Source organism: Mus caroli, unplaced genomic scaffold (genome assembly GCF_978045245.1).
Source record: "Mus caroli unplaced genomic scaffold, Mus_caroli_1 scaffold_4, whole genome shotgun sequence".
Lineage (NCBI taxonomy): Eukaryota > Metazoa > Chordata > Mammalia > Rodentia > Muridae > Mus > Mus caroli.
The window spans coordinates 143,702,120-143,725,275 of NW_028227259.1; the positions used below are offsets into that span (position 1 = coordinate 143,702,120).

At 49.4% G+C, this 23,156-nt stretch overlaps 1 protein-coding gene across 1 annotated transcript in view; it reads left to right on the forward strand.

The window, feature by feature from the left end:
- The window catches only part of Dnaaf5 (dynein axonemal assembly factor 5), a 38,420-nt gene extending 16,182 nt beyond the window's left edge, over window positions 1–22,238 (forward strand). The window contains exons 7-13 of the mRNA XM_021162954.3: window positions 1,171–1,314; window positions 5,616–5,784; window positions 9,652–9,799; window positions 13,524–13,674; window positions 17,154–17,310; window positions 20,217–20,408; window positions 21,250–22,238. Coding sequence (XP_021018613.1) covers window positions 1,171–1,314; window positions 5,616–5,784; window positions 9,652–9,799; window positions 13,524–13,674; window positions 17,154–17,310; window positions 20,217–20,408; window positions 21,250–21,386 — 1,098 coding nt within the window. The 3' untranslated portion in view covers window positions 21,387–22,238. The remainder of the gene's footprint in view (window positions 1–1,170; window positions 1,315–5,615; window positions 5,785–9,651; window positions 9,800–13,523; window positions 13,675–17,153; window positions 17,311–20,216; window positions 20,409–21,249) is intronic.
- The last annotated feature ends 918 nt before the right edge of the window (window positions 22,239–23,156 follow it).

Consider the following 23,156-nt stretch of genomic DNA (forward strand, 5'->3'; position numbering starts at 1 on the left):
CAGTCCTGTGTAGCCTAGGCAGAACCTTAACTAGATAGCGAATTTTGGGCTTGAATTCTTGATCCCCCTGCCTCCACCTCCCTGATCATGAGACAACAGACCTATGAATGAAAAGGGGAAAAAGAAAAGAGAACAGGTCCTCTCCTAAGCGGCTGAGGTTTTATTGTACATTGAAGGGAGGGCAGAGGTAGAGACAGCTGGGGCGGCCTGAGTGAACATTTCCCGGCAGGCTGAACTGGGCCTTGTGAGGAAAGGGAGAAGAGAGCCTGGAGACCAAGAGTCCAAGCAAGAGGCCAGCATAATCGAAATGGCTAGGTTCTACAGCAATCAGAGATGTTGGGGGAAGGAGACTCAGCCCAATCCCTAGGCTAGAAAGTTTGGGGTAGGGAACGGGTATGCCAGCCAGAATGTCCATAACAGGTACTGGCGATGCTAAGGGAGGCTGCACTCACCTGCTCACCTGGGCTCTCACCCGGGAAGGTAGAAATCCCACAGACTGCTTTTCTGCATGTGTGTCCTTTCTCATTCTTTTTTTTTTTTTTGAGACAGGGTTTTTTTGTATAGCCCTGGCTGTCCTGGAACTCACTCTGTAGACCAGGCTGACCTCGAACTCAGAAATCTGCCTGCCTCTGCCTCCTGAGTACTGGGATTAAAGGCAGTGCACCACCACTGCCAGGCCTTTATTCTTATCCCATGTCTGTTTCACAGGTTCCATAAAGCACAGAATAAATACGAATGGCAGTTTTAATTTACCAGTGAACATTCACAGTGTGTATTCTTTGTTTTGTTTTGTTTTGTTTTTTGTTGTTGTTTTGAAACAGGGTTTTTCTATGCAGCTCTGGCTGGCCTGGAATTCGCTTGTAGATCAGGCTGGCCTCGAACTCCTGAGTTCACCTCTACTCCCAAGCGCTGGGATTAAAAGCATACCCCACACCATCTGCTGGCCCACGATATGTATTCTTTATCCCTCTGAAGCTTCCCTGTTGGCCCACTGTGCTGCCCTTCTCTGTGGCTGTGCTCAGGTCAGGGCCTGCAGCCCTCAGGTGGGGTGCAGCTACTTCTCTGGCTCTTGCTGGGTGTGTGTGTGTGTGTGTGTGTGTGTGTGTGTGTGTACCACACTGATAGTAGGCTGTGGAGGGAGGGATGCTGACTCCCACTGTTGTCTTCCAGAATCTCTACCTGGAGCATCTGCTGCTGTGTGTGCAGGCCCTGCTGTCTGTCTGTCAGGAAGACTGTCGTGCTGCCAGCCTGCAGCTCCTGGAGGTGCTGGTGACAATAATGTCAGTCTCCAATGCCGTGGGTCTTGAGAAGAAGGTAAGGGCACAGCACCCTGCAGCCGCAATCTCTTTCTACAGGAAATGTAGTTGTCTTCTGTTAGTCTCTAGCATGGCTGAATTTCAGACCTGGGGCAGGCTTGACTAGCAAAGGTGAACGAATTCAGAATATTTAGAAGGAGTCTCTCACAAGGTGGTCTCCAGGGAATGACCCCTTTATATAGTCATATTGGGATGCTGGACGGACCCTCGCTGCCCTTCCCTCTAATCTCTTGGTGCTTCAAAATGTTCCTGATCAGCCAAAAGCTATAGAGAAGGCTGATGGCTGTGCAGTGTAGCACAGCTCTTGGAGTTATTTCTGTCCCCTTGAACTCTGCATTTAAGTTTTAATTTTATTTATTTATTTATTTATTTATTTATTTTTGCTTTTGTTGTTCTGTTTTTGGTTTTTCGAGACAGGGTTTCTCTGTGTAGCCCCGGCTGTCCTGGAACTCACTTTGTAGACCAGGCTGGCCTCGAACTCAGAAATCCACCTGCCTCTGCCTCCCGAGTGCTGGGATCAAAGGCGTGCGCCACCACGCCCGGCTGTTGTTCTGTTTTTTAGATGGCCTTATTATGTAGCCCAGGCTACCCCTGAACTTCTGAAGGCAAACTTCTGTCTCACAAATAAGGTGGAGAGTAACTGAAGTAGGCACTCAGCGTCAGCCTGTTTTCCCATGCATGCGTGCGCACGCTCACGAACACATAAATCTCTAACATAGAATCCCTGTGAGCCTCAGTAACCATATGGGCCAGATGCTACTTCTTCAGAGTGAACCCAAGCAAGGCTCTCAGCCACCACCCTGGGCCTGCAGGAGGCTTAGGTTCCTGTGGAACCCTACCTGAGGGGGCCTTTTCCTCTCTTGTTGGGGACTTTCTCTATTCAGATTCTTCTCTGTGAAGAAACCTTTGCAGAGAATATGTGTCATATGTCATCAAAGACAGCTTGTCACTGATAGGACTATGAGTTCTAGCAAGGCTGTGCCTGTAGGCCGCAGAAAGGAAGCCAGACCCATCAGGTCAGGAAGAGATATATATGGCCCACTGCCCTGGGGAATGTCAGGGACTGCCTAGTGTATTAAACCCTCCTTCAGCCCCCCACTAGCTTTTGTGGTTGGTTCCAGAGCAGCCAGCGAGTAGTTTCTACCCTGAGATCTGCTCTGGGTAGGAGAGCTATGCGGGGAGGATGCAGGCAGTCTTCAGTGACCGATGTTTTACAGTTTGGGAGATTTGGGTGGTAGCTTTGTTGTGGGTGTGAGGGTGGAGGGTTGTTTGTAGCTGGGGGTGGGGCTAGGGCCTTTCATGTCAGCTTCAGTGTTGCAGGGCTTTTACTTTGGGTTTTTGGCTTTTTTAGCTGTGTACATACCTGTATTTGTATGTGGGCATGACCACATGTGTCCTGAGAGGCCAGAGACATCGGATCCCCAAGAACTATAGTAACAGATGGCTGTGAGCCCCCTGACATGGGACCCTAACACAGGACCTCTACAAGAGAGCATTGGGCCATCTCTCCAGACATGGGTTTTTGTGTTTGTTTTGGTTTTTTGGTTGGTTGGTTGGTTGGTTTTTTGACACAGGGTTTCTCTCTGGCTGTCCTGGAACTAACTTGGTAGAGCAGGCTAGACTCAAACTCATAGAGATCTGCCTGCTTGTGTCTCCTGAGTGCTGGGATTAAGGTATGCATCACCACGCCCAGCTGGACTTCTGTTTTTTTTGTTTTTTTGTTTTTTTCGGTTTTTCGAGACAGGGTTTCTCTGTATAGCCCTGGCTGTCCTAGAACTCACTTTGTAGACCAGGCTGGCCTCGAACTCAGAAATCCACCTGCCTCTGCCTCCCGAGTGCTGGGATCAAAGGCGTGCGCCACCACGCCCGGCTCAGACTTTTGTTTTTAAACGTGGTCTTTCTGTGTAGCCCGGGCTGACTTTGAACTCTTAATCTTCCTGCCAGAGCTATCTATAAATAGTAACATGGTTTTGGTTTTTTTTTTATGCTCATATGTGTGTGTGTGGGCATGTGTGCTTTTCCATGTGAGTATGTGTGTGAGTGTATGTGTGCATGTGCATGTGTGTATGTGTGAGTGTGTGTGAGTGTGCGCATGTATGTGTGAGAGAGTGTGTGTGTGTGTGTGTGTGTGTGTGTGTGTGTGTGTTGATGGCATTCCTCTGGCATCATCAGAGTTTGAAAGATTTTTTGATTTGTGTATGTGTGTGTACAAGAGTGCAGTAGCTGCAGAAGATGGACGAAAGCTTCAGATTCCATGGAGTTAAGAGTTGTGAGCTGGGGGCTGGAGAGATGGCTCAGTGGCTAAGAGCACTGACTGCTCTCTCAGAGGTCCTGAGTTCAAATCCCAGCAACCACATGGTGGCTCACAACCATCTGTAATGGGATCTGATGCTCCCTTCTGGTTTGTCTGAAGACAGCTGCAGTGTACTCATATACATAAATAATTTTTTTTTTTAAAATTCCTTTAAAGTTGTGGATATGACCTATTTATCATGGTGCTGGGAACTAAGTTTGGGTCCTCTTCGAGAGTAGTATGTGCTCTTAATTGCATAGCCATCTCTCTGGCCCTACCTATTTGCCTATCTGACAATCTTTTACTGGCTCACCAAAGAGACCAGGCCAGCCAGCAAGCCCTAAGGACCACCATACCCACTCCATCTCTGCCTCCATTGCTGAGATTATAGGCATACACCATCATGCCTGGCTTCTCATATGGGTTCTTGAGACCAGAATCAGGGCCTCATGCTTACAAATGACTAAGCAATCCTCCCCCTCTACTCCAAGCCCTGTCTTTAAAACTACTTTGCCCCTTGTTCATGTGTGGTCAAGTCCCTGTTAGCATAGGCTCTGAACTCACCTTTAGGAAACACATGCATGCACAAACATGCTTGCATGTGGGTTCGTAGACACACACAAATGAGCTGGGCACTTTGGGCTGCTGAGTGGATGGGTTTGTGTCTGTTGTTACCTGCTGGAGAAACAGCACTGACAGAGGCGGAAAGTGTTGTGGGGAGGGCTGATGCCCCGATGTAGCCCTGCTGTGGCCCCTGCCTGCTCTTTGGTGGGCTTGTTCTACAATACTTACTTCCTGGTCAGATGTTTCTGTTTAGCTGATGTTTCCTATATGTCTTAGACCTCAGATGACAAGAGAATCTCTAGGGATGGAAAGCTTTAAAAAATAGACTCCAAGCTGGGTGCTGCTGGTGCGTGTCTTTAGTCGCAGGTCTCCGGAGGCAGAGGCAGTTGGATCTCTGCGTTAAGAGGCCAGCCTGGTCTACAGACTGAGTTCCAGGACAGCCATGGATACTGTGAGAAACTGTATATCAAAAAAAAAACAAAAACAAAAAATAGGGCTGGAGAGATGGCTCAGCGGTTAAGAGCATTGACCGCTCTTCCAGACGTCCTGAGTTCAATTCCCAGCAACCACATGGAGGCTCACAACTATGTAATGGGAATCTGAAGACAGTTTATTCACATACATAAAATAAATCTTTAACAAGAAGTATTTTTTAAAAATGCTAGCCACTATGGGGACCGGTGAGATGGCTCCTCATGTCAGGTTGCTTGCCCCTAAGCCCGACAATTTGAGTTTGATCCCTGGATTCCAACGGTGAAAGAGAGCTGACTCCTTCAAGTCCTCTTCTGACTTTGACACATGCATACCCTCTTCCCCACAAAGAACATCAGTAAATGTAAATGGAAAGAACAACTGGACTCTAAAGTTAGGGCTATAACTCAGCTAATTTACCTAGTATGATATAGCATAAAACTGTGTGTTAGCACATACCTATAATTCCCATTCTCAAGTTAGAAGCAGAAGGTCATCCTGGCCAGCCAGGCTGCATGAGATCCTGTCTCAAAAAGTCAAAAATACTTTTTTGGTTTTTTGAGACAGGGTTTCTCTGTAGCCTTGGCTATCCTGGAACTCACTCTGTAGATCAGGTTGGCCTCGAACTCAGAGATCCAACTGCCTCTGCCTCCCGAGTGCTTCGATTAAAGGCGTGCACTGTTGCCACCACCACCCAGCCTAAAAATTAATTTTAATTTAAAAATCAGTCTGGGGGCTGGTGAGATGGCTCAGTGGTTAAGAGCACCGACTGCTCTTCCAAAGGTCCCGAGTTCAAATCCCAGCAACCACATGGTGGCTCACAACCATCTGTAACGAGATCTGATGCCCTCTTCTGGAGTGTCTGAAGACAGCTACAGTGTACTTACATATAATAAATAAATAAATGAATCTTAAAAAAAAAAAAGAAAAAAAAATCAGTCTGGTCCCATCCTTTGTGTCCCCTTTTGTAGGCCCAGAAGACCATGGACACACTGGCTGAGGTGGAGGATATCCCCAGCAGTCAGGACCTCTACCGAAAGCATGTGGGTGCACTCCTGGAGCGGCTGACAGCCTCGCATGGCGAGTGGGCAGTGCACTCTGTGCAGTTGCTGAAGTTCACTGAGCTCCTCACCCAGGCAGGTGAGCCGAAGGGCCCTGGCCTTGACCCCAGCGTAGTTCTTTTTCTTTTTCTTTTTTTTTTTTTGGTTTTTCGAGACAGGGTTTCTCTGTATAGCTCTGGCTGTCCTGGAACTCACTTTGTAGACCAGGCTGGCCTCGAACTCAGAAATCCACCTGCCTCTGCCTCCCAAGTGCTGGAATTAAAGGCGTGCGCCACCACCGCCCGGCCCCCAGCGTAGTTCTTGTTCCAGTGACAGGGCCTACATAGCTCAGGATGGCATCAAACCAGGTCTGCTCCTGCCTAGTCTTCCCACATGCTGGGATCACAAGAATGAGCCACTGAAGCCAGGAGAAATGTCTTCCTCGGGAAGCCTGGAGAATAGGGTGTGCCGTGGTTTCTTTGGCAGCTTGTGTTCTTTAGCTCTGTCTGGTTTACAGTGGGATCCAGCATCTCTAGCCACAGAGGCTTTTTGCGGAAGTGAGAAAGAAGCATTGTATTTTTATTTTGTTATTTTTTGTATTTTTAATTCCAAGAGATGCAGCCCCCTTCACAAAGCCTTCAGCTCTGAAGGAAAGGCTGTAGATACAAGAGGCACAGCCCCATTCCTGTGCTCCCACCATGCAGTGTGGCACATCTTTGTGCATATGCCAGAAGGTCTTGTTTGCTGCAGTGTTAGAGTATGGACAGTGAGAAGGCAGAGGTGGCACTTACAGGACTGAAGAGATGGCTTTCAGTCAGGTGCACACACATTCATGCAGTCATATGTATGTATAATATAAAATACAAAAATTTTAAAGGCCAGGCACGGTACCATGTTCCTGTAATCCTGGCACTGGGGAGACAGAGGCAGGATGGTCCTTGGGCCTCGCTGGCCAGCCAGTCTACTCGCTGGCCAGCCAGTCTAGGTGATTAAGGGCGCCCTGGGTGCAGTGGAAGGTGTTTCTAAAATGAAGTGACAAGCACTTGAGAACACCTGATGTCAAATGCTGGCTTCCATGTGCTTGTCCGCACAAGGAATGACAAGAGGCCATCCCACTCCCTGAGAGGACCTGCCTTGCTGGATGGGGTTGCTCCTGGCCCTGTGAGCCTGGATTATGGGAAAGTCCTACTCCATCCATCCTTCAGGACCCCCTACCCTTTCCACTCCTGGCATGGGTGGTCAGTAGAGGGGGCCCTTTGTACTCAGCCTGGCTGCAAGTAGGGACATTGTTACAGTTTTAGTGTGGCTTGGTGAGTGCCCTTGTGTGGCCTCCAGTTCAGTCCTTTCCGATTGACCCAGCTCCCTCTGGGGGCCATTTCCCACCACCCTCTGCCCCCTAAGCTCCTGGGTCTACTTAGTGTCTGGAAGGTGGAAGGTGGGCATCAGAGCCTACATGTCAAGGGCCTTTGAGACTTTCTGTTTTGACTTGCTGAGATATAAAGACCAGAAGAAGAACTCACTCAGTGCAGCAGCTCCTCCTGTCCCTGTCAGTGTCCCAGAACACTGAGGGGCACACTTCTCTGATGTGACCAATGGCAGAGTACACCCAGGTCTCCAGCCAGGAGCTGAGAGCGCAGCTCTGTCGTTGCCTGTTTGCAGTGTCCAGTCCCAGGAAAAGCTGGACTTGCACTGCAGCACATTTCTCTGGGTGGACTTGTTTGGTCGTGAGGACCTGGTCTCATGCAGCTGAGACCAGCCTCAGACTTACCATATAGTGGAGGATGAACCTGAAGTCTTCCTTTGCCTCCACCTCCTAAGAGCCGGAGCTACAGGTTTTCACCCTTGTGCCTGCTTTATGCAGTCCTGGGCTGGAATCTAGGACCATAGGTGTTCTAGGCGGGCACTCTAAGCACAGATAGCCCAGGCCTTCACTCAGTGGCGATTTTCTTGACAGACAGTTGCTTCTCACTGGAGCTGAGGTGAGAGTGGGCTTTCCTCTCCTGCATCCAAGCCCTTTATCCTCTGTGAATGAGACTCCAGCCTGAGCTCTTGCTTTTACTCTGAGTGCTGGCTCATCAGTTGCAGGTTTCCACACATCTGCCCTTTGATGTTGACAGTCTGGGCAAACCCCTGGCACTCTCCTGTGCCGCTTGGAGCAGTCCTCTGGTGCTCCTCCATGCTGGAGGGATCCTGCTTATCGTGTCAGACCGGCAGCTGCTTTCCCTGCTGCCATTTTTTGTTTCCCTTCTCCTCAGACCCTCAGAGCTGCAGGCAGATGACGCTGCTGCCGCCTCCATAGGCCTCTAGTGCCACTTTACAGACACTTAACCTACAGGGGTCTGAGAAACTGCATCTTGAAATGGGAGATTTAGATGACTTGCCGTGTTGTCTGGTGGTAGAATTAGCAAATTGTGACTGAGACTATGCTAAGTCCCATTTAGGGCCGGGGCATAGCTGAGAAGTGTCCGGGGGTGCGTTCTGGAGAGTTAGCTATATATGTCCAACTCTAGAGGCTGGGCAGTTCCAGTCACCAGGCAGTGAGCCCTCAAGTAAGAGTTTGCTTATGAAGTCTTTGTGACCTGAGGAAGGGTGGCTGCAGGGAGCAGATCCTGCAGTGGGCATGGGCATGCTTTGATTTTTTTTTTTTTTTTTTTTTTTTTTTAGATGTCTCTTGACTTTAGTTTTAGGAGTTTAGATAAGTAGGCCTTCATTGAGGACCATCCCAGGTCCTTGTAAAAATGCCAGGCATTTTGTTTGTTTGTTCATTTGTTTGTTTTGTTTTTCAAGACAGTGTAGACTGGGTAGCCCTGACTCTACTGGAATTTGTAGAGTCACTCACTCAGTGCAGCAGCTCCTCCTGTCCCTGTCAGTGTCCCAGAACACTGAGGGGCACACTTCTCTGATTCATTTATTTATTTGTGTAACCCAGGCTGGCCTCAGACTCAGAGGTCCACCTGCCTCTGCCTCCTGATTGCCGGGATTAAAACTGGGTGCCACCATGATGATGTAATCTTGCCCCTTGGAGAGGTAGAGACAGACCGATCTCTGGGACTCCGTGACCAATCAGCCTAGCCTAAGCATTAAGTCTCAGGTCCATGAGAGACCCTGCCTCAAAACAAGAAGGTGGATGGTCACTAATGAACAATTGGAGACTAAGATATTGTCTCAAGTTCAGGGCCAGTCTAAATCCTGTGTCAAAAGAAAAAGGGGGCTGGAGAAATGGTTCCACCATTAAGACCTCCTCCTGCTCTTGCTCTCAAGAGGCCTGAGGCTTGGCTCCTAGCATCCATGTCACGTGGCTCTAACGCCTGGGACCTCAGCTCCATGGGGGCCACAGCCTCAGGCACACATGAACAGTAGTAAAAATAATGAAGTTATTTTTAAAAAAGATTTATTTATTACGTATAGTATTCTGCCTGCGTGTATGCCTGCAGGCCAGAAGAGGACATCAGAGTGAGCCACCATGTGGGTGCTGGGAATTGAACTCAGGCCCTCTGCAAGAGCAGCCAGTGTAATCTCTGAGTTCTCTCTCTAGCTTCCCCAAGTTAAAAAAAAATTTTTTTTAAGAAAGAATTTAGGGGACTGGAGAGATGGCTCATCGGTTAAGAGCACTGACTGCATTTCTGAAGGTCCTGAGGTCAATTCCCAGCAACCACATGGTGGCTCACAACCATCTGTAATGAGATCTGACTCCCTCTTCTGGGGAGTCTGAAGACTGCTATAGTGTACTTATATAATAATACATAAATAAATCTTTCCAAAAAAAAGAATTTAGAAGTTGTAAAGAGAAGCTGGATTTGTCTTGGTCACATAGGGAGGGGGATGCTGGAGTTAATCCTTTGTTAGTGTCCTCAGCAGTTGAGAGTGTGGCATGTCAGGATGGCCTGGGGCTTGCAGGGCTCCTACCCCAGCAGTAAGGCCTGGGAAGCCATCGGTGGCCTGCTGCATCCCCTGTTCTCTTTCCTAGGCCCGGCTGTGGGAGAAGCGCTGCAGCATGTGATCCCCACCCTCAGGGCCTGTCTCCAGCCCTCCACAGACCCACACATGCGCCTGAAGCTCTTCTCGATCCTGTCCACGATGCTGCTGAGGCCTAAGGACACTGTCGATTCTCAGGGGTAGGTCAGCCCTCAGGTCTGTGTACAGCCCACGTATGTGTTGGATAGGTCTTCCCACGATGCCCTGGGCAGGGCCCCCGAGGTCTAAAGTCTGGGCTTCTTGGTGGTCTGTATCTCTAGAATCCACCCCACTAGGTAAACAGTGATCTTGGTGAGTATACCACAGAGACAGACACAGACAGTAAATCAAAGTCACTTTAGAGGAGTCATTAAAATTCCATCAAGTGAGAAAGTTTTAGGGCGCATTAACTATTAATGGTTTCTGTTTCGGCTGTTCTGTTTTAAAAGGCTTTTGGCACCTTTCAGACCTAACAGACCTGACTAAATTAGCATTGATGGTGAAGGCTTAAGGGTAGTCTGTTATCTCAGAAAAGCTCAGGGGCAGCTCTGCAACCTAAGAGCCTCCGATTTTATGGCTTTGAAGTAAAGGGAAAGTGGAACAAAGAGCTTAGGAAAGAACAGTCTCTCAGGGGGGGAGGGAAGCAAGCCAAGACCCAGCAGCTCATCCTGGAGAGGAGGGTAGAGCGAGGAGCTACACACACACACACACACACACTCCTTGGTTCATTGAACAGACTAAGATTCAAATCACTCTAGGACCTCCCAATCCTGACCCTTGGCATCCTGGGTCTTGTTGATGGAGACCTGAGAACTTAAGCCCTGTGCAAGCTCCTGGGATGCCACCTCTCCCCGCCCCCCACCCCCCAAAAATCAAAAAACAAAAACCTGTCACTGAAACCATAAAGTTCCCTATGAGTTTCTCGTTCTAACCTTTCTCATTCTAACCTTTCTCCACACTCTTAATGTGGGGCTGACTGCCAGCCTCTCACACACGGCAGGAAATTCTGTTTCCTGTGATCTAAAAAACCTCAGGGCTGAAAAGGGACCATAAAAAGGTATTAATGAGCGTCTTGGCAACAGGCCTTCAGGCAAGCGTGCACACAGGAGTGAAGTGAGAGAATGGCTGAGCTGCCACCAGGCTGTAGCCTTTTCCACACACCCAGTGTGCTGAGGAACAGTGCCACCCCTGATCCACAAACACAGCTGCCAGGTTTGGGCCAGGTTCCCAGTGACACACTTCAGACCTCTCCAGGGATCAGGTCAGTCTAGAGAATCCAATTATGCAGATGAGTTACTGAGTGAGAGATTGCTACTGTTTGGGTAGGGACAGTTTGAAAATAGCATTGTCTTTAGTAAGTTCTATTGCCGTGACGGAACACCATAATCGAAAGAGATTTAAGTTTATTTTACTTGTACACAGTCCATCACTGAGAGAAGTCAGGACAGAAACCTGGAGCTAATGTAGATGCCACTGAAGAGGGCTGCTTACTGACTACTTATTGGCTTGCTCTGCCTGCTGTTTTATAGCACATGAGCCCGGTGGAATGGACAGGTTCCTCCCATCTCAACCACTAATTAAGAAAATGCCCTGCAGGCTTGCCTACAGCTAGATCTTATAGGGGCAGTTTTTCAGTCGTAGTCCCCTTAGAATTAGTCTCTCAGCTGAGTCTAGTTTGTGTCAAGTTAACATAAAACTAGTCAGTACAAAATATTATTGGTTTTGATTTATAAATCACAGAATGATAGAATGAAAGGTTGGTTGTCCAGTCAAGACTCAGTCTAAGGCCAGGCGGTGGTGGCGCATGCCTTTAATCCCAGCACTCGGGAGGCGGAGGCAGGTGGATTTCTGAGTTCGAGGCTAGCCTGGTCTACAGAGTGAGTTCCAGGACAGCCAGGGCTACACAGAGAAACCCTGTCTCGAAAAACCAAAAAAAAAAAAAAAAAAAAAAAAATTGGGCCTGGAGAGATGGCTCAGCAGTTAAGAGCACTGGCTCTTCGCTCCTGAGGTTCTGAGTTCAATTCCCAACACCCACATGGTGGCTCACAACCATCTGTAACAGGATCCAATGACCTCTACTGGTGTGTCTGAAGACAGCTACAGTGTACTCATATAAAACAAATAAATCTTAATTTTTCAAAAAAAAAAAAAAAAAAAAAGCCGGGCGTGGTGGCGAATGCCTTTAATCCCAGCACTCAGGAGGCAGAGGCAGGTGGATTTCTGAGTTTGAGGCCAGCCTGGTCTACAGAGTGAGTTCCAGGATCAGCCAGGACTACACAGAGAAACCCTGTCTCGAAAAACCAAAAAAAAAAAAAAAAAAAAAAGACTCAGTCTAAGGATGCCATCTCTGGCAGGGAGTCAGGATTCTTAGAGAAGGCTCTCTCAGCGAGCCAGAGTGGTAGCACCACCACATCCCACTACCACACAACCGGAGACTCCCACTCCCGACCCCTTCCTTGCACTCTTGCCTGAGCTATGGAGATGCCTGTGAGAGAGTCGGAGGGGACTACAGAAAGCTCTACCCAAGCCACTGCCTTTGCAGATGGCCTTTGCTTCAGTGTTTGTGGTAGCCTTGAAGTAAAATTTGGTGTAAATTCTGGGCTAGGGCCCAGTGGGGTGATGCAGTGAGTAAAGGAAATGTAATGTAAAGTTAAGAAACAAAATTGGGGCCTATGGCCTAGGAATGTGGCTCAGCTGGTAGAGTGCTTCTCTAGCTCACAGGAAGCCTTGGGTTCCTTCTCCAACACTGCATAAACTCAGAGTGGTGGTGTCCGCCTGCAACCCCAGCACTCAGAGTGGTGGTGTCCGCCTGCAACCCCAGCACTCAGGAAGTGGAATCAGGGGGAGCAGGTATTCCAGGCTAGCCTAGACTACATAACAAGACCTTGTCTCAAAAACCAAACAGACAGACAGACAAACATGAGCTGGATGTGTGGCTCAGTTGGAAGAAGGCTTGCCCAGCATTCTCCAGCCTTGTACAAATTGGGTGTGGAGGAACACGCCTGTAGTTTCTGCACTCAGGCAAGAGAATAAGACATTTAAGATCATCATCTTCAGCTATATAGGAAATTTGAGTCCAGCCTGGACTACATGAGATCCCATCTTTTTAAGTTAAAAGTGAAAGTAGGTTATAGACCAGCAGTGGTGGGGAGAGAAGTCATGAGCAACTGGCAGACTGTCTGCTCTCTGAAGGGTGAAGCCCTGAGCAGTTTGTTAGAGAGGGCATGACAGACAGTTCCCCTTCAGGTAGCCTCACATTAGCAAGACCTGCTGGGCATCTTCTGTATGAGAGTTCTTGTTAATAAACGAAGATGTTTTGTGTGTGTGCAGGTACCTGAAGAGGCTCTTTTAGAGGACATTGTATTGCCCTGGAGCTGTAGTCACAGGGTTGTGAGCCACCTGACGTGGGTCCTAGGAACCAAACGCAGGTCCTCTAGAAGAACGGCAAGTGCTTTTGAGCACCAGGCCGTCTCAGCCCCGTGTTACTTCTTTTTTGGTTTTGTTGGTTTTTTTGAGACAGGGTTTCTCTGGTAGCCCTGGCTGTCCTGAAACTCACTCTGTAGACAGGTTGGCCTTAAACTAACAGAGATCCTCCTGCCTCTGCCTCTAGTGCTGGGATTAAAGATGTGTGCACCATCACACCCAGCCCTTATTTCTTGCTTCCTTTGTTTTACTGGCACAGATGGCAGTGGTCCAGTGGGTGGTGACGGAGATGCTATATGACCCACATAGATAATCATGGTTGGTGCAGCCCTAGAGCACAGAGCCCCCTGAAACCTACCACCTTGTGGAGAGGCACAGGGTCAGGTCCAGTTCCATTCCCAAACTGAAGCTTGTCCTCTAGAGTAGTCTGTTTATCCTTCCTCACTTGCCCTCTTGTTCCAGACAGTTCCATGGCTATTTGGATATGGTAATAAATGACATCCTAGCCCCCAACCTGCAGTGGCATGCAGGGAGGACAGCTGCAGCCATCCGGACGGCTGCTATATCCTGCCTGTGGGCACTCATCAGCAGTGACATCTTATCGGCCAAGCAGGTAAGGACAGCTGTGTCCACCCCAGTTGTTTGTCCATGTGTGTATCATGACCTTGCAGAACTGTGTCTTTCAATCAGCACAGAAAGCTCTAAAGGGCTGAGGTCTGTGGGGCCAGATCAGGGCAGGGCCCAATTCTCTTGCCCTGGTTCTCACATCTCCTTGAAGGATCTGGGATCTGGTCTATAAACTGTCTTAGTTTCTTATCCTGTTGCTGTGATAAAATACCCTGACAAAAGCAACTCAAAAGAGACTAGGGATATACAAGGTCACAGGTCTATGGGGAGATGACATGCCAACCATACCTAAGTTTGGATCCCAGCATCCATGTAAAGAAGCACATGGGTGACCAGCATTGTGAGAGCAGAGACAGGGTTCACTGACAGTCTAAGCTCTGACTTCGGGAGAGACCCTGTGTCCATATAGAAAGTGGTGGATGGATGGAGAGATGGCCCAGTGCTTCAGAGCCCTTCTGCTCTTGCAGAGGACCCAAGTCCAGTTTCTAGTACCCATGTCTGGTGGCTCACAACTGCAGAGAATCTGATGCTCTCTTTTGGACTCTGAAGGCATGCACATGGTGCATGTATAGACAAACAGACAACACACATAGAAAATTGTGTGTATGTATGAGTGTGTGTATACACGGTGGAGAATGATAATGAAAGATGCCTGGTATCAATTCCTGGCCTTCAAAAGCACATAAGCACACATATGCATTATGTCTGCTGCAACTGCACACACAGTGTAGCATGTATTATTAAGATTAGTGTCAAAGAAAGTTCTCCATCAGATACTGGGTGAATGGTCTCCGAAGTCAGTTTCTATTGAATGCTCTTCACAAAATTCCAAGCTTAGGATGAGGGATAGCCCTGGGCTCAGTTCTTACCACACACAGAGTGGCAGGCCAGGCCTGCATTGCTCTAAGTAGGGAAGTGAGCCAGGAGACTGACCCATGGAAAGCTGAGGCTTCTGCTTCTGCATGGGTCCTCTGCCTGCCATCCGCTCACGGTGTGTGAGCGCCCCCTGCTGACAACAGAAGGTTGTTACCTAACTCTCACATATTGCACTCCACAGTGGGTAGGATCTGAAGTACTCGACTGACCAAATTAAAGCAGAAATGGTTAAGATGATCTGAACTTTAGAGAAAATGCGGTATTTCTGTTCTAGAACAGCAAAGCTGCAGGCAAAGCCCTCCCCTTGTGTTGTGATCCCTTTCCTCCTGACATGGATGCCCTCCCCAAGATCCCCCCCATCTCCCACTGGTACCCTATCTAGTCAGCCCCTGCCGTCACCCTGCTGCCCCGCTGCTGTCTTGCATTTATTACTCCACTTGCAGAAGCCCTTCTGCTTCCCTGGAAAGTGTCACAGAGGCAGCCACTTGGTGGCAGTGCACTCATAACTCACCAGGTCCTCAGCCCAGGGCATGCACCACACTGCTTGTGCCCATCAGCACCTCCTTCACTGGCACCACCTACACTCCCATCCGTTTCACCTCCTCAGCAAAGGTGATTCCCTCTTGTTGATCACGAGAGCCCTGCTCAGGCTACTTACAGACCTGTGAACCATTCACTGGTTCATGCCTCCCTCATTCTCGTGTCCCGTGAAGCCTTATATATGCATCTAAATGTGGTTTATCTCCCAGGCTTGTCCCTATTACATGCCAGGCAACGGTTCTGCATTTGAGCCACGGGCCCAAGCCTCTGGGGGGGGGGGGGTGTTAAGCAAGTATCTGTGGCTAATCTGTGTTCCTAACGGATTTTACTTTTCATTGGGAGGCAGGGTCTCAGTAAGAGTCCTCAGCTGGCTTTGAACTTCCTCTGTAGTCCAGGCAGACTGAACTATGAATCTCCTGCCTCACTAGGCTATGACAAGGCTTTGCCCAGCTTTTCCTACTTTCAAAACAAAATTCCCTGTCATAGCCCTCACAGCTCCCATCATTCCCTGCCTCTTCTCGCCACCAAACCCCTGGAGAATTGCCTACACTTCAAATTTTATTTTAGTAGAGCAAAGGGTTCTTTTTTTTTTTTTCTTTTTCTTTTTTTATTTGTGGTGTGTGTGTGTGTGTGTGTGTGTATGTGTTCGTGTTTGTTCATGAGTGCCAGAATTAACTTTTTAATATCTGTCCTGGCTAGTTTTTTTTTTTTTTTTTTTTTTTTGGTTTTTTCAAGACAGGGTTTCTCTGTATAGCTCTGGCTGTCCTGGAACTCACTTTGTAGACCAGGCTGGCCTCGAACTCAGAAATCCGCCTGCCTCTGCCTCCCGAGTGCTGGGATTAAAGGCGTGCGCCACCACGCCCGGCCCTCCTGGCTAGTTTTATGTCAGCTTGACACAAGCTAAGATTCTCCCAAGAGGAGAAAACCACAATTGAGAAAATCCAGCTGTAAGCAGGCAAGCCTGTAGGACATTTTCTTGATCTAGGATTGATGTGGAAGGGTCAGTACATTGTGGTTGGGAACACCCCTGGGCTGGTGGCCCTGGGTTCTAAACGAAGGCAGGCTGAGCAAGCCAGTAAGCAGTATCCTCCATGGCCTCTCCATGCATCAGTCCCTGCCTCCCCATTGCCTCCCGAAGCAGACTGTGATTTAGGATATGGAAGCCAAATAGCCCTAACAAAAGCAGCATTGGAAGTCACTCCTCACATGCTGTCCACCATGGTCTTTGATGAAGGGTCTCTTCCTGGCATGGCACCGGAATGCAGATATACACCACCATACTCAGTACGTCCATGAGTGCTGGGTTGATCTCAATTCTTCAAAGTTCTCTACCATCTCAGCGAGTCTTCTTTCCAAGCCCCTTATGGGTTTTTTGTTAGTTGATTGGTTTTTCCATTGGGATGGTTTTCTGTAGGTCAGGCTGTCTTAGAACTTCCTGTTTAACAGAGCCTGCCCTTGAAGTGCTGGGATTACAGGTGAACTCTCTGTAATTCACATGGTCTGCTTGCCTTGTGTGGCCTGGCCTATCCTGTAGCACTCTGAGCCGATAATAAGTGACTGATGGTGGCCTGTAATCCCAGCCCTCGGGAGGCAGAGGCAGAGCTCTGAGTGTGAGACCAGCATGATCTACAGAGTGAGTTCCAGGACAGCCAGGGCTACACAGAGAAACCTCGAATCGAAAAACAAATAATTAATAAATTCAAGTGATTTAAGTGATTCAAGGGCCAATGAGGTGACTTGGCAAGTGAGGGCACTGACCATCAAGCCTGGCCAGTGTGCTGAGTGTGCTCCCCAGGAGCCGTGTGGTTAAGGGAGAGAACTGACTCTTGCAGATTGTCCTCTACACGTGTGTACCTGCACACTTGCACACCCACAGACGTACACACGGAAAATAAGCAAAACTTTTATTGTTACAAACAAAACCAAAAAGATTCAAATCTACTTGTAGGTGTGATTCGCAGCATTCGAGCTGCATTGCCTGGCCTTGAGCACTGGTGTGCTGACAGCATGGGCGGTCCCATGTTCCTCACACCCATTTGTGGCCTGCAGGTGCAAGAGGCACAAGAGACCCTGATGCCACAAGTGCTGGCCACGCTGGAGGACGACTCCCAGACCACACGCCTGATGTCCTGCCGCATCATCAACATGTTCCTCAAGAATTCAGGGGATACCATGGAGCCAGAGAAATTCCTCAAGGTCTATCCTGGTAAGACACACCCCAGGGTCTGATAGATGGTCCTCAGGACAGGTGGTCTTAGAGGGTTGAGGGCACACCCCTCATGGTTCTTATTTACAGTGGCTTGCTATTGTCTTAATGTGACACACCCCACATTATTTAGTAACTTCTTTTATAGTTAGACATAGAATATTTCTTTTTGACTCCTGATTAAGTTGGTGCTGGGTATCCATATGCCACCACAGTGACAGATGAGCCAGTACTGACTGAGCATCCCGCTTGAGAAGCAAGAGATGGGCATTATTGGAGATGGAGGCCAGGCTCTGTTTCCAGGACCAGTAGGGTGTAGCCAATAAAGGTGAGAGACCCTCCTTGAAGCAGAAATTGTCCAGGTTCCAGTTTAAAGTATATATATATATGAAATAAGGTTTCTATCTGCCATTGCTAGAGAGAGCAATCTACCTGGAGCTGGCATGATGTGGGCGGCTGCATTACCTGTCTAGAGCCAGCCTGAGCACCAAGCCAGTTAGAGACAGAGATAATGAGGCTGTCAAAGCCAACAAGATCCCAGGCGGTGACCCGGGACAGTACTGTACAGAACACAGCACAAAAGGAACAGACGCATCCTGAGGAGCAGTGAGTGTGAGGGAACGTGGGGGAAGCCAGCACAGAGATGCTTAAGTCTCCACACTAGCTTGCTGACATTCCCAGCACAGTGCAGGGCCTGATAGATGGTCCTCAGGACAGGTGGTCTTAGAGGGTTGAGGGCACACCCCTCATAGTTCTTATTTACAGTGGCTTGCTATTGTCAAAAACCAAAATAATAACATCCTTTAGAGGCAAGTCAAGGCCTGGCCATTCTTGCACACTGCTCTAATCCCAGCATTTGAGATTAGTGCCTGGGCAGGGGCACTGTTGCAAATCCTAGGCAGGCCACATAGAAAATCCAAGCCAGCCAGGTCTACACAATGAGACCCAGTCTCAAAACAAACAAGAAAGCCAGGCATGGTGGCACAAAACTGTAATCCTAGCACTTTGGAGGTGAAGGCAAGAGCATTGAGTTCAAGGCCAACCCTAGCTTCACTAGCCATTGTCTCAGAACAAAAAGCCCTAGGCTAGGCATGCTAGGTGTGTGCCTTTAATCCTAGAACTTCCAAGGCAGAAGCAAGCAGATCTCTGAGTTCAAGGCCAGCCTGGTTTACATAGCAGGTTCCGAACCAGCCAGGGCTAATCAATGAGATCATCTCCCCCACCACCACCCCCCTCCCCGACAGGGTTTCTCTGTGTAGACCAGGCTGGCCTCGAACTCAGAAATCCTCCTGCCTCTGCCTCCCGAGTGCTGGGATTAAAGGCGTGTGCCACCACCGCCCAGCTGAGATCATCTTTCAAATAAAAAGTCTCCCAAGAGTATTAGATAAACTCTGAAATGGCTGAAGGAGAAACGAGTGCGTTAAAGGCCTTTAGCTCCCTAACACAGCCTCTGGCAGGAGGAACCAAGGCGTATTTCTCCAGGGACGAAACGGTGGCTCCAGAAGAGATGGTGACCAGGGTTGAAGGCAGACTTGGATTCTCAGGCCTAGAGAACAGAATGGCTGAGGTGGGAGAAATCTCTACCAGAAAACCCCACAGACTCTGCAGGCGTCTCACATTAAGTTTCTGATTGTTTTGTTTTTGTTTCCACCCACAGTCTGTGTGGCTCTACTTTTTAGCAAGCTTGGCTAATGCTTGCTGCCGACTGCCAGGGCTGGTGGCTTCCCACTTTGGAGGGAGTGCCAGTGGGAGAGTGCACACATTGGGCACAGCTCCTGCTCTGCCATTATGGCAAGCAAGCACAGCGCTGCACCACATTGCGACTTCTTAGTGCACGGAGGAGGCTGTTGTGTAGGTGCCCTGGACCAACCCTGAACAGAGGACAGAGGGGACTGCTCATAAAGGGCAGTGTCAGCTGCCCCCAGCCTATTCACCCTTGCAAGTTAGCCCCGTGAACATCAACCCCCTGTAATTCCAGAATTGGTCTGGGTGCCCCCAAGCCTGGGATGGGTGAGTCCTTGCGCTCAGGTTTACGCCTCAGCTGGCCTTACTCTCGTGACTCGGACTCAGTTCTCTGTCATCCTGAGGTGTGTAGATGGTTTCCTTCTGTGCCTGTCCAAAGTATGTGAGCAAGAAGCAGCCAGAGCCCAGCATGTTAGGGACCCCCACGAGTCCTTCTTTCAGGTCCCTGTCCTAAAGCCTGTGCTCCTGGCAGGCAGCCTTGCACTCTGCCTGTGCAGTGATGCTTTTCATGCCTTCAGGAAGCCAGGGCCAGCCTGCTCATGATCAAGGGTGTCTGGCAACATAAACTCAATGTTCTGGTACAGGGCTAAGAGCCTTCCCAACTAACACTCAGCTGTTACCCATTTGTGCATTTTCCAGAGCGTTTGTATTATAAAAGTAGGTTCCAGCCAGGCAGTGGTAGTGCACGCCTTTAATCCCAGCACTTGGGAGGCAGAGGCAGGTGGATTTCTGAGTTTGAGGCCAGCCTGGTTTATGGAGCAAGTTCTAGGGTAACCAGGGCTACACAGAGAAACCCTGTCTTGGGACAAGAAGTTTCTGCCTGTCAGGAAAGGTAGATCTGGTTTTGGCAACAGGCAGCCTGGTGAAGGACTTCCCACAGAAACAAACCAAGGGTGACAGTGTGGTGGGGTTGCTGGCCTCAGGCTCGTGAGCCTGCAGCAGGTGTGAGGAAGGTCAGCCCCATGCTGTTTTCTGGTGTGCGCCTAGGTCGTCATGGGGGTCTCAGGGCTGATGGGACTGAACAACTTCAGTGAAGAGAGGGCCGTCAGTGAAGATGCCAGTGCTGAGGCCTCTCCTCTTCTGAGAGATGGATTCTTGGGCCCCAGAGAAAAGGCCCTCCACGTTTGCACCTTGGCCCTCACACCTACTCCCACTCCCCACAGAGCTCTTGAAGCGCCTAGATGATGTCTCCAATGATGTGAGGATGGCAGCTGCTTCCGCCCTGCTCACCTGGCTCAAGTGCATCGAGAGCTTGGATGGGAAGTCCGCCTATCAGAGTAGCGTTCAGTTTCTGTACCGGGAGCTGTTAGTCCACCTGGATGACCCAGAGAGTGCCATTCAAGACACCGTCCTAGGTGAGCTCTCCAGGCTACAGTCTGTAGGACCTGTAGCTTCTAGTGCCCTGAGACCAGGTATGTGTGCATGTGAGTGTTTGCCTGTGCACATCTGTGTATCCATACATGCAATAGCCATGAAGGCCAGAAGAGGGCATTGGATACCCTCGATCTTGAGTTACATTCAGGTGGTTGTGAACTGCCATGTAATATGAGAATCAAATCCAGGTCCTCTGGAAGAGCAGCCAGTGCTCTTAACTGCTGAGCCATCTCTCCAGCCCCCACTTTTTTATATTTAACACACACACACACACACACACACACACACACACACACACACGGGACGGGGTGGGGGTGGGGCATAAAGGAATAAAAATAGTAAGACTACTGTTACAAACAGCTTAGCATGACGCAGGAAGGCCAGCCTCTGGGTGCTGCTGACTGAGGGGAGAGTGGGAGTAGTGGTTGCAGGGGTGAGGGAAGACTCTGGCTACACTGAAGCCTCTTTGGCTTCCTTGGCTTAAGCACCTGCTGGAAGAGATGTGCCATTTGTTTGTTCATAATAAAATCACTTCAGGGCCAGCGAGATGGCTTAGCAGATAAAGGCACTTGCTGTCAAGGGTGGACACCTGAGTGCCATCCCCAGAACCCACATGGTAGAAGGAGAGAACCCTCAAAGGTTTCCCCTTGAGTTCTACATGCATGTAAGAAGGTGGTTTCAGCCCTGTGGGATCTACCCAGCAGCCAGAGAGAAAGACTGCCAGCTCTGTAAAGCTGGGAGATGGGCACCCAGCTCTGTAAAGCTGGGAGATGGGCACCCAGCCCACTGCTGCTGGACTCAGGGTTCTATGCTCTCTCCTAGAAGTCCTCAAGGAGGGCAGCGTCCTGTTCCCAGATGTGCTGGTGCGGGAGACGGAGGCTGTCGTCCACAAACACCGCTCAGCTACCTACTGCGAGCAGCTGCTGCAGCACATGCAAACCATGGCTGCCGCTCGGTGACCGTGTGCATCAGCTACTGAAGGCAGACAGTGGTGGCCTGCAGACCTCGCACTTAAGACACCGTGTCCATGGCCTCGGGCCATCCTTGGGCCCCTACCAGCCACCAGATGGTGCTTGAGCATCAGCTTCTGTGTTTCCTAAGCGGATTTCTGGGGTTTTGTAACATGCCTACTTTTCACAGAGGCCTCAGACAGCTAAAATTAAAGTTAAATCCCCCCCACCCCCACCAAACACACACACACACACATGCCAGCTTCCCAATTAGCTGCTTGAACATAATGTTTTTATCACAAGCCCCAGGGGTCCTGGGCTGCTTTCAGATTCACCATAATGCTCTTCACATTGCAGGAAAGCCAAACGATTGTAAAACAACCAACCATCCACTTCCTCTGGGCTCTGTCCCATCATCCTGTGCTGAGGACAATGTCCAGTCTTGACTCATTGATAAAGTTTCTCCCAACTATTTTGGTATTTGACACAGGGTTTTCTCGGTGAGGCTTTGGCTATTCTGGAACTCTCAGAGATCCACCAGCCTCTTCCTCCCCACACTGAGACTGAAGACTGCACCACTACCACCCTACTCCTCCCGGTGTTAAACACACTGGGATGCCTTGCAGTGTGGGTGCACTGTCCTGGGGTGCCCGTGGGTAAAGGATAGACTAGGAAACCAGCCTTCATCCCTACCACTTGCTGTAGCAGGCAGTAAGGTGGCCATCCTCCAGTGTCTTTTCCACCAAGTGCCTAAAGATTTCTATGTGGTTCTTAGCCGCAGCCTGTATTTTTGTTAAGACAATGTTGGGGAGGGGGGAGGGTATCCAACAAATTTTAACATTTCTGCTTTGCCATTTATGGAATTAAATTATTTATTGTAGTTATTTGTGTGGCCATCTGTGTGATTTGACTGATTACACTACATCCGTACAGACAGCTCCTGTCTCCATATGTTGGTGTTGGGGTGGTCCAGCCTGAGGGATGCTGGCCGTGGACTCCATGGGATGGGCCCCTCTAGTGACAGTCATCACTGGCTATGACCTGCATTCTGATATGAGGTAGCTGGAGGGCCGAATAAGGCCCAGCCATCACCAGGGTAAGCAGGGTACCCCAGTATGGTCCCGAGTCAGGCTGGGCATCCAGGTGGGTGAAGGTTGGCCTCAGAGTGCCTGGCCCAGGGACTGCAGCCTGAAGCTGCGTTCTTTCCATCTCCCATTATCCTTTCTGCCTGGATGTACAAGATTGTTCAGCTCTTTGTTTTATCTATTACAATCTTGTATTTGTCAGAGAGTGCACATAGGCTACAGCGTACATGTGGAAGTAGGACCTGAAGGACTCAGGTCTCTCCTTCCACCATGTGGGTCCTGGGGATTGAAGACGAGTTGACAGGATTGGCAGCAAGCACCTTGGCCTGCTGAGCCATCTTGTTGGCCGGAGCACCAGGCATTTTATTTTATTTATTGTGCATTACTGAGTATTGAACTTAAGACTTTGCCAATGTGTTCTACCCATAAGCCATGCCCCCAGCCCCTCACTTATTTAAGGCAGGAGTCACCTCCCTCCACCCCTAGCTCAGCATCTTTGCAAAGAGATATCCAGTAAGTATTTTAGGCTTCATGGATCTTCCAGATCAGCTGTTGCTGGGGCTCCAGCTGTACTCAAAAGCCTTGTGGATACATTGCTCATGGTGTAGACCTGTTTCCCATTGCTCCAAACATAATGGCTGAGTCAGATTGGGGAGGTAAGTCCCATAGAGTCGGGGGTTATTTGTAGCTGCTT